At 40.5% G+C, this 12,695-nt stretch overlaps 1 protein-coding gene across 1 annotated transcript in view; it reads left to right on the top strand.

Annotated features, from left to right (window-relative positions):
• The first annotated feature begins 1,576 nt into the window (after nt 1-1,576).
• The window catches only part of EFHB (EF-hand domain family member B), a 58,018-nt gene continuing 46,899 nt past the window's right edge, over nt 1,577-12,695 (top strand). The window contains 2 exon segments of the mRNA XM_045863725.2: nt 1,577-1,621; nt 1,623-2,501. Coding sequence (XP_045719681.1) covers nt 1,577-1,621; nt 1,623-2,501 — 924 coding nt within the window.

Genomic DNA, 12,695 nt, shown 5'->3' with positions numbered 1-12,695 from the left:
CAGCGAGAGAGGGAACACAAGCAGGGGGAGTGAGAGAGGGAGAAGCAGGCTTCCCGCCGAGCAGGGAGCCTGATGTGAGGCTCCATCCCAGGACCCTGGGACCATGACCTGAGCCAAAGGCAGACCCTTAATGACTGAGCCACCCAGGGACCCCTCTCCTAAGCATTTGAAAAAAATTTTTAATTTTACAAGTTTTTCATAGTTTCTAAAAGCCTGGAATCCTATAAATTCCATTCAGATTCTAAGCTAGGTGCTCTGTATCCCCTGTATGTGTAGAACATGACAAATATTCACCAAATACACTTTCATTAAAACCTGACAAAGGGGACTGCCTGGCTGGCTCAGTCTGAAGAGCATGCAACTCTTGACTTTTGGGTTGTGAGTTCAAGCCCCACCCTAGGTGAAGAGAATACATAAATAAATAAACTTAAAACTTGACAAAGGTGTAACACCAATTTAAAGAAAATCCCATCCTTGGAACCCCTGGGTGGCTCAGTCAGTTAAACCTCTGCCTTTGGCTCAGGTCAGGATCCCGAAGTCCTGGGGTAGATCCCTGCATAAGGCTCCCTGCTCAGTGGGGTGTCTGCTTCTCCCTCTCTTCCTCACCCTTATCTCACACACTCTCTTTCAAATAGATAAAATATTTAAAAAAAAAAATCCCATGCTTAAAAGGAGTTTGAGTTTGCCACAGTATTTTATTTTGTTTTTTTAAAGATTTTATTTATTTATTTGACAGAGAGAGAGCGAAAGAGGGAACACAGCAGGGGGAGTGGGAGAGGGAGAAGCAGGCCTCCTGTGGAGCAGGGAGCGGTATGTGGGACTCCATCCCAGGACCCTAGGATCATGACCTGAGCCGAAGGCAGACACTTAACGACTGAGCCACCCAGGCGCCCTGCCACAGTATTTTAAAAGTCAGTATGCATTACTGTGTAATACATCTCAAACTTTAATATATTTAAATGCTATTTGAAGCCTAGTTATTAAAGTGTAACTGTTCTCAAAGACTGTTTCTGTACCACAGGTACCAAATATAATTTCAGAGAATTCAAGGTAGTTCTTTAGGCTAAAAGAAATACATGCAGTACACATGTACTTGCACAAGGAAGGACCTAAAATTGATGGTCACCACCAGAAAAATGGCTACTTATTCCCTGATCGCCAGTAAAATTAATAGGCCAGTGACCAGGAGGAAGCACCATGGCTAAACCCATCCCAGGGGGACTGAGTTGCTTGGGAAACCAAAGAGAAGTTCGTGAGCATTTTCTCTAGTGCCCAAGACCACGTCCTTCAAGTTTTCTTGCCCTCCAGATCTAGTAAGGAAGGAGGAAGAAAAGAGAAGAGAGGGAGGAAAGGAGAGAAAGAAGGAGAAAGGGGAGAGAAAGGAGAGGGAGAGAAACGGACAGAGACAGAGTGGGAGAAATGGGCAGGGACCAGGCTGATGAAACAATTGCGCGCCAAGCCACGCCCCTGTTTCCTAGGTAACCCGGTAAACAGACCGTCATCTGCTTTTCGTCAGTGAACTCCGCTAGGTGTGAATTGGTAGGCAGGAAGCTGTGGGCAGGGAGTCCGAGCGGAGATGTGTTCTTGCGTGAGAGTAGGGTCCCCTAAAGGGTTGGGTGCACCACAAGGGATTAGGAACTTCCCTTGAGACAGGTACAGCTCTCCCCTTAGAGATGAGTGCCGCTGGAGGAATGAGGGTGTCTGAGAGGAAACCTCCCCAGAGCATGGAGGTTGGTCTCACCCACGAAGGAAAGGATGACTTAGGAGAGAGGGGGGTCCTCATGGGAACAAAATCTCCCACGGAGTTAAGGTTCAGAGTGGGATTAGGAAAAGAAGATTCTTCATGCAGGGAGAGCCTCCTGGGTAGTAATAAATTTGAGGAGAGGATAGCATCACCAGAAACAAAATCTCCATTGAGCAAGGAGCTTGAAATGAAATTAAAAAGACAGAATCTTTCTAGGACCCTCCTGGAGAGGAGTAATTTAGGAGTCTCTGGGGTCTCCGCCTCCCAGGAAACAAAATCTTCTCTAGGTATGTTGCCAGGAAGAATGGGCTTAGAAAATGAGTGTCTTCTGGAAAGGTGTTCTGGAAGGATAATACAGCCTCACTTGGGCATGGTATGCGAAAGTCCACAGGCTCTAGGGAGCAGGAGAGGTTCTGTGGCTGGTTCCTCTGAAGGGTTGGGGGCTTCACTGGGGAAGCAGCCTACTTCGGATATGGAACCTAGACAGGAACTGGGAAAAGAGACCTGTGTGGTGATGAAGCCCCGTGCAGAGATGAAGCCTCCTGTTGAGGTGGACACTGGTCTACCCAAACTAGAAGAGCCAGATAATACAGGGCCCCAAATAGGCTTGGTGATAGAACCTTCTGAGAGCCAGTTTGCCCAACAACCTGAAGAGAGAAAGGAGGCTGAAAACACTGAACCAGGAGTAGAACCTCCAGATCGCATCAGACCCATATACTCTGGGAAATTTTTTGATCGGATGCCTTGCTGGCCAAGTGTAAGTGTTTTTTTTCTAGTACTTTCCCTAAGAACTCTGTATATGTGTCTTTATCAAGATGATAAACTGATGGGACTTGTTTGGATTCATGGAGTCAAATTGCAGAGATTTCACTGAGCTTCTGATATTCCTTGTCCCATTGGATTCTTTCCAGCTTTCATTTTGTCTGATCTCTTCTCATTCTTTGCCTCCCTTCCTAGACGTCAGCTTTGTTTTTGTGCACACTGGTGGTTCCTCTTGATTTCTCCTGCCTTTCTCCTTTGACCTTCATTTTATTTATCAAACTGCATTTCTTCAACCCTTTCACCAAGATACATGTTGTATCCTAGTAGTCATGTAATGAAGGAAAGAAGAAAAAAAATTCCCCCATTGATTATTTATTCTGTGAGTTACTTTTTCAGCAAAGACTTGTGGTGGTGGTGGCCGTTTTGCTGGATACAGGGCAATATACAACAAAAAATACATTATCCATACACTCTAGGTTTAGGTACTCATTCTAATGTTAGAGATCGATAACTAAATAAATGTTATATAGGTTTCCAAATGAATAGAAAACAAATGTGATTCTTCCTTAATAGAAATATACTCTAAGAACAGAGCTCAGTGGAAAGATTGGGCAGCTCCATTTGAAGGAGATGGGAAAGGCTTTGCAGAGCAAGTAATATTTGAGCTAATTTAGAAATATTTGAGCTCATTTGAACTAATTTGTCAGATGGAAAAAAAGATTGGGGCACTTTTGGCAAAGAAAGGCAAGGAACATAACCAAAGTTTCTTGTATTTGAGAAATATAAGCAACTCTTTTTATCCAGCATGGTGTTAAGACATACAGATGAAAAAGAAATATGTGGAAGAAATCTAAACGTCCAGAATGCAGGGGTAAAACATATGGAAACAGAAGCAATGGTGGATAAAATTTGCCTTTTGGAAAGATAATTTTGATATCAGCAGTAATGGTGGACTGGAAGGGGGCAATATTGGATGACAGGAAAAATTAGACGGCTTTATCCAAATAACTATGGATGAAAATTAATGTAGAATTAGAAAGAAAAAAGAGGAGAGCGCAATTTTGAAAGCTTTGTAGGAGATGATATTGTTAAAAATTGCCATCTAGAGGCACTTGGGTGGCTCAGTTGGTTAAGCCTTTGACTTGTGATCTCAGTTCAAGTCTCTATCTCGGGGTTGTGAGTTTAAGCCCCATGTTGGGCTCCAGGAAATGTATCTCTGGGACTCAGGGGTTCTTTTGTCTTTGACCCACTTTGCTTTCTGGTTCCCTTATTGGATTTCCCCAGCCACACTCTTTCACTTGACCATGGCTGCTGCTTCTTTCTGGATTGGTTCTGCAGTCTATGGCTTCAGACCTGATCTCAAACATGGGCAGCTACCAGCTTCTGGTTTCTAAAAGAGGCAATTCTAAAACCTGTGCTTCCTCCTCCTCTCACATCCTCCTTTCTAAGTGTAATAGGACAGGGAAGACAGTTTCAAGGAGAAAATGACTAGCAGTGTTAAAACACCTGTGATAGGGTAAAGGGATGAAGATTAATTAGTTTTGGACATGAAGGAAATTAGCAAAGTTGTTAGAATGGCATAATGGAGAGAGAATTCAAATTCCAGCATACTGAAGAGTAATGGGAAATTAAAATTGGAGAAAGTTATTGTGAATTTTGTTTTTTCCTTAAGAAGTGTGACAGTGAAGAGAAGGGAGTAAAGATTCCACTTAGGAATCTATATAATTATTTAGTGAATTAGTATAGGAGTTTGAGATAACACAAAGGAAATAATGGGTGGAACCAGATCCTAGATAAACAGGAGGAAGTGAAATTAGGGTATAGTCAAGAGAAGAGATCAGTGTGGACTAGAAATAACATTTTTAATATTTAAATATCCATTTTTACTATAAAAAATAATAATATTTTAGAAAACTTAGGAAATAGGAATGAAAACACCCAGAATCTTATCACCCTAACACAATGCCTACCAGTACTCTGCTGCATTCACATGAATGTTTATTAGCAGTTTACCATATCAACATCACTACTCATGGAGCTTTGCAGGTATAAACTCATTTCCTGTCATAACGATCCTATGAGACAGCTGCTATTATTAAATTCCATTTTACTGGTGAGGAAACTGAGACAAATTAGATAACTAGGCCAAGGTCATATAGCTAGGAAGTGGTAGCCCCAGGATTTGAAGTCATAACTTCAGCCTCAAGAGTCTGAATTCTTGACTACACTTCATTTCTTGTGACACTTTTCTCTAAATGTGCTTTAATGTAGTTGTTATGCCAAATATACAAATTGTTTTTCTTGATTTTTCACTAAGTATCATTTAATACAATTTCAGTGTTATTACAGAGACTTTAAAAGATCATTTAATGATAAAAACAATATTTCTTTAAGCCAATATATGATTTTTTAGCTAATTCACTCCCTCTCTTGTTGGACATTAGATTTTTTTCCCCAGATTTTTCTATAAAAATAGCCTGTGAACATCTTTATGTATATATCTTTTTATATGTCTTGGAATATTTCCTTAGGATAAAGTTTCAGCAGAAGCCAAAGAATGGATCTTTTTCTAGTTACTGTTGCCAAATCCCTTCCTAAAAGATTGTACACTAAATTTTAAAAATTAATAATGATTTGTAAGGCATTGTTTAATTCACACTTATTGGATTTGTGATGAGATTGAAAGTTGTTCCATATGTTTGTTTTCATTGTTTTTCTTATTCTTTTTTTTTTTTAAAGATTTTATTTATTTATTTGACAGAGAGATAGACAGAAGAGCACAAGCAGAGGGAGTGGCAGAGGGAGAGGGAGAAGCAGGCTCTGCACTGAGCAGGGAACCCGATGCGGGACTCGATCCCAGGACCCTGAGATCATGACCTGAGCCGAAGGCAGACGCTTAACCATCTGAGCCACCCAGGCGCCCTGTTTTTCTTATTCTTATATATGGTCATCTTAGTCAACTCCTATTAGTCTTAATTGCTTCTCATTATGTAAGTGAACTCAAGGGGTTTGTTGCTTGGGGTGCAACAAATTGAGCACAACCCAAAGAAATGTTGAAAGCAAAGAATTTTTATTGTTACGAGTAAGAAGACAGGGAGATAGCTCTCAAAGCACTGTCTCCCTATGGGGTTAGTATAGGAAGCTTTTATCCAGTGTATGGGGGGTGGGGGCAGGGAGCTTGCATATGCATTTTTGGTTTAATTGTACATGCCTAGCATGTTAACATGCTAGTGCATACATTGTATGTTCAAAAAATGACAGAGACTCTGCTCATAGGAGGAGAACTTAGTATTATAATGAACTAAAGTTATCCTCAGGACAACTCAGGGGGGCTTCTGCTCAGGTCCTCAGCTCCAGTTCAGCTCAAAGTGGCTCAAATAGGAGGTTACCAGGAGAGACACACCTAGCAAGGGGCTATCAGGTTAAACACCTAGTTGGGCATCTCCTTGGCTGAAACTGTTGGTTCTGCAAAACAAAACACATCCCTTTCCTGCTTTTGTCCCTTCCCCTCCTCCTTTCTGCTGATAGTTTTCAAACCTCTTATTTGAGTAACTTCCCACTGCATCCTACCTAACAATTATTTCTTTTGAATTTTCTAGGTAGGCAATCATATTGATGCTTTGTCTTTCCTTCTTCAGGATATATACCTCCTACCCCTATTTCCCATCTCATTGAATTGCTTATGATCAATAATGCAATATTCAAAGTGAGGTCTCTTTTCAAATTTTAATGGGAATGATTTAATGTTTCACTATCAAGTATTATTTTTGCTGGAGATTTCTGATATATCAAATTAAGGATACCTATAGTCATTCCCAGGTTGCTAAAAATGTTTAAAAATTAGGAATAGAGTTTGAACCTTGAAGAGCTTTTCCCCACATTTGCTGAAATATGTATTTTTTCCAAATTAAAATTGTTAATTTTCTAATAGCAAACCATCTTCATATTTTGGAGCTAAGCCCTACCTGGTTTTGATACATTATTATTATAACATATTCCAGGATTTGGTTTGCTAGTATTTTACTAGTATTTTTGCAACTATGATCCCATGTAAGATTGAACAGTAGTTTTCCTTTTTGTACCATATTTCTTTGAATTTGGTATGAGACTAATGCTGGTATAAAAGGAATTGGGAAGCCTTCCCTACTTCCAATTGTCTTTATGCTTGTAACTGTTTATTCATTATGTATATTACCTATTTCTTGGTAGGCTTGGTAGAATTCACACAGCTGAAAGGGGAAAGGCAGGAGATCCCTCAACATCCTCACCAAGGGATGAGATAGTAACATATTTGATGCCCCTGAGTTCATACAATCTCAGAAAAGGAAGGAAGTGCATTTGGGTGAATTGAAAAACCCAGTTTCAAGTACATAACTATGAGGAGTGTTGAGATGGAAATTCCTATTGTGAAGAGACTGCTAAAATCAATCCTTGAGGACAATTGCTTTGCATCAGGGTGTATTCAGGGAATTGGGGAGTTCATCTCAGTCAGAGGCCTTTCTGGTGTTGAGGGAAGGAGAGCAGACACATCTCATGGGAAGGACACTCATCCTGTTGTTACTTGAAGTTGCTGCCCAAAGTTGGTGTTGGGCTGTATGTGAAGGATTTATGAGACCCCCATTAAGCCTTCTAGTCCTAGTAAAACAGTCATTGGTGTAGCACAGGATCTGTATTCAGGAAAAGTTTCCAAGAAATGGTGGCCTGCAGAGAGATTTTTTTAGAGTGTCCTTCAAGAATTAAAAAGGTTCTGGTAAAGAGATCCTCTCCGTGTAGCCCATAAAAGGACTCTTGGCTCTCAGAAAGCACTCTGGTAGAGATCAAAATCTCTATAATGGTTATTTCTCCAACATATCCTGAGACTGTCCCTTGATCTCCATTAATGCACTGACTATGGCAGAAACACTGATTTATTAGACAGAACAACCGAACCTTACAAAGTGCATTGGTAAACGGTATTGAGCCCTGAGGCACAAAGGCGGAAAAGGGGGGAGAGGTTCAAATAGAGGTTAAAAAAATGATAGTTTCTACAATGACTAGACAGTATGCTAGGCATTGTGCCTACAAAGATGCCTGCTTTCAAGGAACTTAAAGTCTATAGACCTGAGACCAATCGACACATGATTTTATAATATGATAAATGTCATGTAATGGGGGTACCTTATTTTTTCCCATTCACTAAGAGTACCTCATTGCTATTTGGGGAAATGTTTATTTTGTCAGAATTCACAAAGAACAAATGTCTGCAGAATTCTGAGAAGTGGGTGATTTCATTTGCATAATGGGTTCAGGGCCTTCTGAGCAGAAAGAAATTGATGTTATCACTCCTAACTTTTTCTCCAAGATATTCAGAATTAAGGATATCTATGGGTAAAACAGAGTGATCTTGACCAAGGCCCAGTGGGAGAGATGGGACCATTATGCTAGTCCACACTGAGTTTGGCGAGAGGAAGGTGACATGATGATTATGGGTCCGTGGGTCTTCAGTAGTTAAAAATGTCCTGTATCAACCTTCCTGAGTTGACTTGAATCTTGGGAACCAATCACATGAGATGGTCACTGAAAGCTGTAATAGTGGGGACTGACTGAGGAGGTGGCCAAATGAGGCTGGACTGGTGTGATTAGGAACTAAGAAAGGGGGTGGCTGAGTGAGGAGGTGGTCAGTGCAGTTGGGAATTTGGTTACATACAGAGGGCCTGAGAAGATAAGTGGATATATTGAGGACAATAGGAGCCAGGTTTCTCACTGATAGAGAAAAAAGGTACCAATATGAAAAGGAGAAGGATAGAAGGAGTCCTGTTGTATTGGATTGTAATTGGAGGTATTGGTGGAAACTCATGATATGTATATCTATGTCCATGTCCAAATCCATATCTATGTATCTATGTGTATTTAACAAAACAGTATATTATAAAATTGATACAGATGCTAGTATGTGGGTGTGTGTATACATACATACATTTCTTACCTCTGTCCTCTAAGAGGACCTAGAAGCAATGTTTATCTGGTAGCAATGAGCACACCAAAACCAGATCTTGATTTTTGAATACCATTCTGTATTAAAAGGAATGAGGACTCTGGAGGAATGGCTGACTCTAGGGTTGGTGCACTAAAATATGAATTTGGAACGCCTTTAAGAGCCAAAAACTAAGAAAATTCTCAAAGAATAATGCAGATGTGTCAAAGGGGCACAGAAGTAAGCTTGAAAAAACTATTAGTGGACCAAACTATTATATTTGGGGCATTGAATAAAATTGCCATTGAGTAAAATAGACATCCATGATCCCAGACTGATGTAAATACATGAATTATTGAATAAATAGCAAGAAAAGAAAGCTTCCTTGTAGTATAACGGCAATTAATAAATATGGATGGAATGATGGAATTAGGAAGTCACCACTTGGCTGTCATCATAGTTGTGATGATTTTGGCAAGAATCATCAACGAATATTAAACAGTAGGTGAGGGGCACCTGGGTGGCTCAGTCATTAAGTGTCTGCCTTCGGCTCAGGTCATGGTCCCAGGGTCCTGGGATCGAGCCCCACATCGGGCTCCCTGCTCCGCGGGAAGCCTGCTTCTCCCTCTCCCACTCCTGCTGCTTGTGTTCCCTCTCTCGCTGTGTCTCTCTCTGTCAAATAAATAAATAAAATCTTAAAAAAAAAATAAACAGTAGGTGAAAGTTTGGTGAGGAACTAGATATTTACATAGAATAATTAATTACAAAAGAAAAATAACTTTACAGAAGAGAAACCTAGCAGACATCGCCTTCATTTAGTGACTAAAGTTAACATTATCAGGAATAGGACAGATTAACAGTGTGTCCTCCCTGACAGAAGAACACAGCATTGTTTCTGTGATATCCCTGACAAAAATGTATAACTTTAATCATAAGAAAACACTAGTAACCTAAACTGAGAGACATTTTATAAAATAACTGGCCTGTCTTCAAAAAATGTCAGGGTCATGAAAGACAAGGAAATATTAGGAGCTGTTCCTAACTGACGGAGACAAAAGAGACGTGACAACTAAATGCTATGCAGGTGTGGTGGCTATGGAGGTGCGTGGCTCGTACGTTCCTTCAAGAGGACCTGCTGTGGGAGCACGACGACTGACAGCCTCCTCCTGCTGCCTCCACGAAGCTATTGCAGCGTTGATGCTCCCAGTGATTGAGCATGGCAGGGATCCTAGGACTGGACTCTTCTCACCCAACGGGATTTCTTTAATGGGAAACTTAGTCTCATTGGCCTGGCCAAAATTTTCTCAGAAGTGTGAGGTAGTCTGAAGCTCTTCCTCCTCCTCTCTTCTTCTTTTTCTTCTTCTTCAAGATTTTATTTATTTATTTATTTGAGAGAGAAAAAGAGAGTGAGTGTGTGTGTTCATGAGTGTGTGAGCTGGGAGAGGGACAGAGGGAGAGGGGGAGAGAGAATCCTGAGCAGACTCCAATGAGCCAGACTCTGAAATTTCTCCCTACTCACTCTTCCCCCACCGTTATCTTTCACAGGTGTTTTCCCTAATAAATCTCTTATATGTCTATGCATGGTACCTGCTGCTCAGAGGAACCAATCACACTGTGATCTTGGGTTTATTCCTTTTGTTATAAAAGACAATATTGGAGCAACTGGTGACATTTGAATAGTGTCCTTAAATTAGATACTAATATTATATCAATGCTAATTTTCTGATTTTTGATGCCTGTTAAAGTTTTTTTTTTAAAGATAATAAACCATAAGGAAAAGTGAAATAGAGAAGAGAGACAACAGTTAAGAAATTTCAATAAACTTTAGAAAAGAGGAAATGGAGACATGGCAACTGATTTTGCAGCACAGAAGAAAATGAAATTTTTTAAAAAAGATTTTATTTATTTATTTGAGAGAGAAAATGAGAGAGAGAGAGAGCACGAGATGGGGGAGGGTCAGAGGGAGAAGCAGACTCTCCGCTGAGCAGGGAGCCCAATGTGGGACTCGATCCTGGGACCCCAGGATCATGACCTGAGCCAAAGGCAGTCGCTTAACCAACTGAACCACCCAGGCACCCCAAGAAAACGAAATTTGAGGGAAATCAGGTGGTAATTTCCACCATATATGATCTAGTTTGCCTGGAATAATCCCCGAGAAGCTCAGCCCTTGAAAGAAAGCATAGCAAAGCTTGGATCTGAAAATCAAAAGATCAGTTGAAAGTTCATATTCAGCACAGTTGGGTTTCTAGTTCCACTTTTCCATCCTATGCTACCCTGACTCCCTACCTCTCTGCACCAGCAGATACTCCCTTTCACCAAATCTGTAGATTTATTTTCCCAAAGCAGTTTTTATAGTCAAAGATGCCAAGGCCAAGATAAGTAAGGGGTATAGTTCCATGCTGAAAATGGGACATTAATAAGTAAAAGTGTACTTTCTGTAAGTTTCCCTAGCTTCCTCTCCCAACCACTTTCTGTGGTTTCCCTAGCTTCCTCTCCCAATAGACCCCTGGAGGGCCAGCAGTAGGAAGAAATCCAGCCCTCTCACCAGTAGGCCATGAATAGAAGCACTGGAGGATCATAAGTAAGAGTAGAGATTTGAACGCCTGCCTACTTGGGTCTGCCAGTATATTAAGCAGTGTAATTCTGCCACTCAGCCTCTCTCTGCCTCATTCTGCTCACAACGGAGATGGTGGTAACACCTACTTTGTGGAAATCACTGAGTACTAAATGAATTAATACATATAAAACACTTAGAACAATGTCCAGCACATTGCTATGTGCTCTGTAATTGTCAACTATTATTACCATTATTACTATTCTCTGAAAATTCTGAATAGTCTAGAGGAAAAAAAATGATACTGGGGATTCCACCAAAATAAAGGCTGCCTCATCATCTGATCACCTTATAGGAAAACCCAAGATTCAACAAGTTCTGCAACACACACACTGAGCTACTAATCATCTTTGTAGTGCCCAACTTTTTAACATAATGATCAGACTCCAGCTTGAAAGCAAGGGGCCAAAACAAGCTAAAAGTAAACACACAAACACAGAGGGAACAGAGGAAAATGTAAACAGAAAAGATTACTTGAGAGATAAAAGATGTTGCATCCATAAAACAAGATGGCAACTTTTAAAAGGACAGAACTTTTCAGAACTAAATATAGTCTAAAAATTCAAAGAAATCAGGAAGACGAAATCAAAGACATTTCCCAGACATTAAAACAAAGATTAGAAATATTCAGATACATTTGATTAAAAGTAGGTCCAGAAAGAGAGACTAGATTAAATGAAGTAGAGAAAATTATCAAAGAAATACAGCAAAATTTCTCTGAATTTAGGATACAAATCAAGATTGCAAGGAGTTAATTCCAAATGAAGGAAAGAAGACCCATATCATGGATCATTGTGAAATTTCTGAAAACTAGGGATATAGAGATGATTCTAAATACTTCCAAAGGGGAAAAAAAGTCACATATAATGGAACAAAACTCAGAACTGCATTAGACTTCTAAATAGCAAGGCCACCTCGGGATGCCTGGGTGGCTCAGTCGGTTAAGCATCTGCCTTCAGCTCAGGTCATGATCCCAGGGTCCTGGGATCGAGCCCCACATCTGGCTCCCTGCTTTGCAGGGAGTCTGCTTCTTCCTCTGCCTGCCACACCCCCTGCTTGTGTGCTCCCTCCCTCCCCCCGTCAAATAAATAAATAAAATATTTTTAAAAAATAAAATAAAAAACTGAGAATCTACATAATAGCTGTGGGATATATTGGGGCTCTTTCACTTTTCTGTTTGCAGGAGACTTTAAGGGAATGGAGGATCAATTTTTTTTTTTTTTTTAAGATTTTATTTATTTACTTGACAGAGAGAGACACAGCGAGAGAGGAAACACAAGCAAGGGGAGTGGGAGAGGGAGAAGCAGGCTCCCCGCTGAGCAGGGAGCCTGACCCGGGGCTTGATCCCAGGACCCTAGGATCATGACCTGATCCTAAGCCGAAGGCAGACACAATTGACCGAGCCACCCAGGTGCCCCCCAGACCACCTCTTAAGGGACTTCGGCATAATGCCTTCAAAATTGAGGAAATGTTTTGCTACTTCATATTTTATACCTAACCAGACTACTAACCAAATACAAGGATAGGATAAAGACATTTTCAGGAATCTGTTAAAAAAAATTCAGCTGAGTAAATTTGAAGATCTAATGGGCTTTTTTCAATAATCCATGAATCAATCAGCA

Source organism: Mirounga angustirostris, unplaced genomic scaffold, assembly GCF_029215605.1.
Source record: "Mirounga angustirostris isolate CCGP_5_RB_7025 unplaced genomic scaffold, mMirAng1.0.hap1 SCAF_1, whole genome shotgun sequence".
Taxonomy (NCBI): Eukaryota; Metazoa; Chordata; class Mammalia; order Carnivora; family Phocidae; genus Mirounga; species Mirounga angustirostris.
The sequence above is the reverse complement of the archived record's forward strand: the minus strand, read 5'-3'. Positions and strand labels throughout refer to the sequence as shown.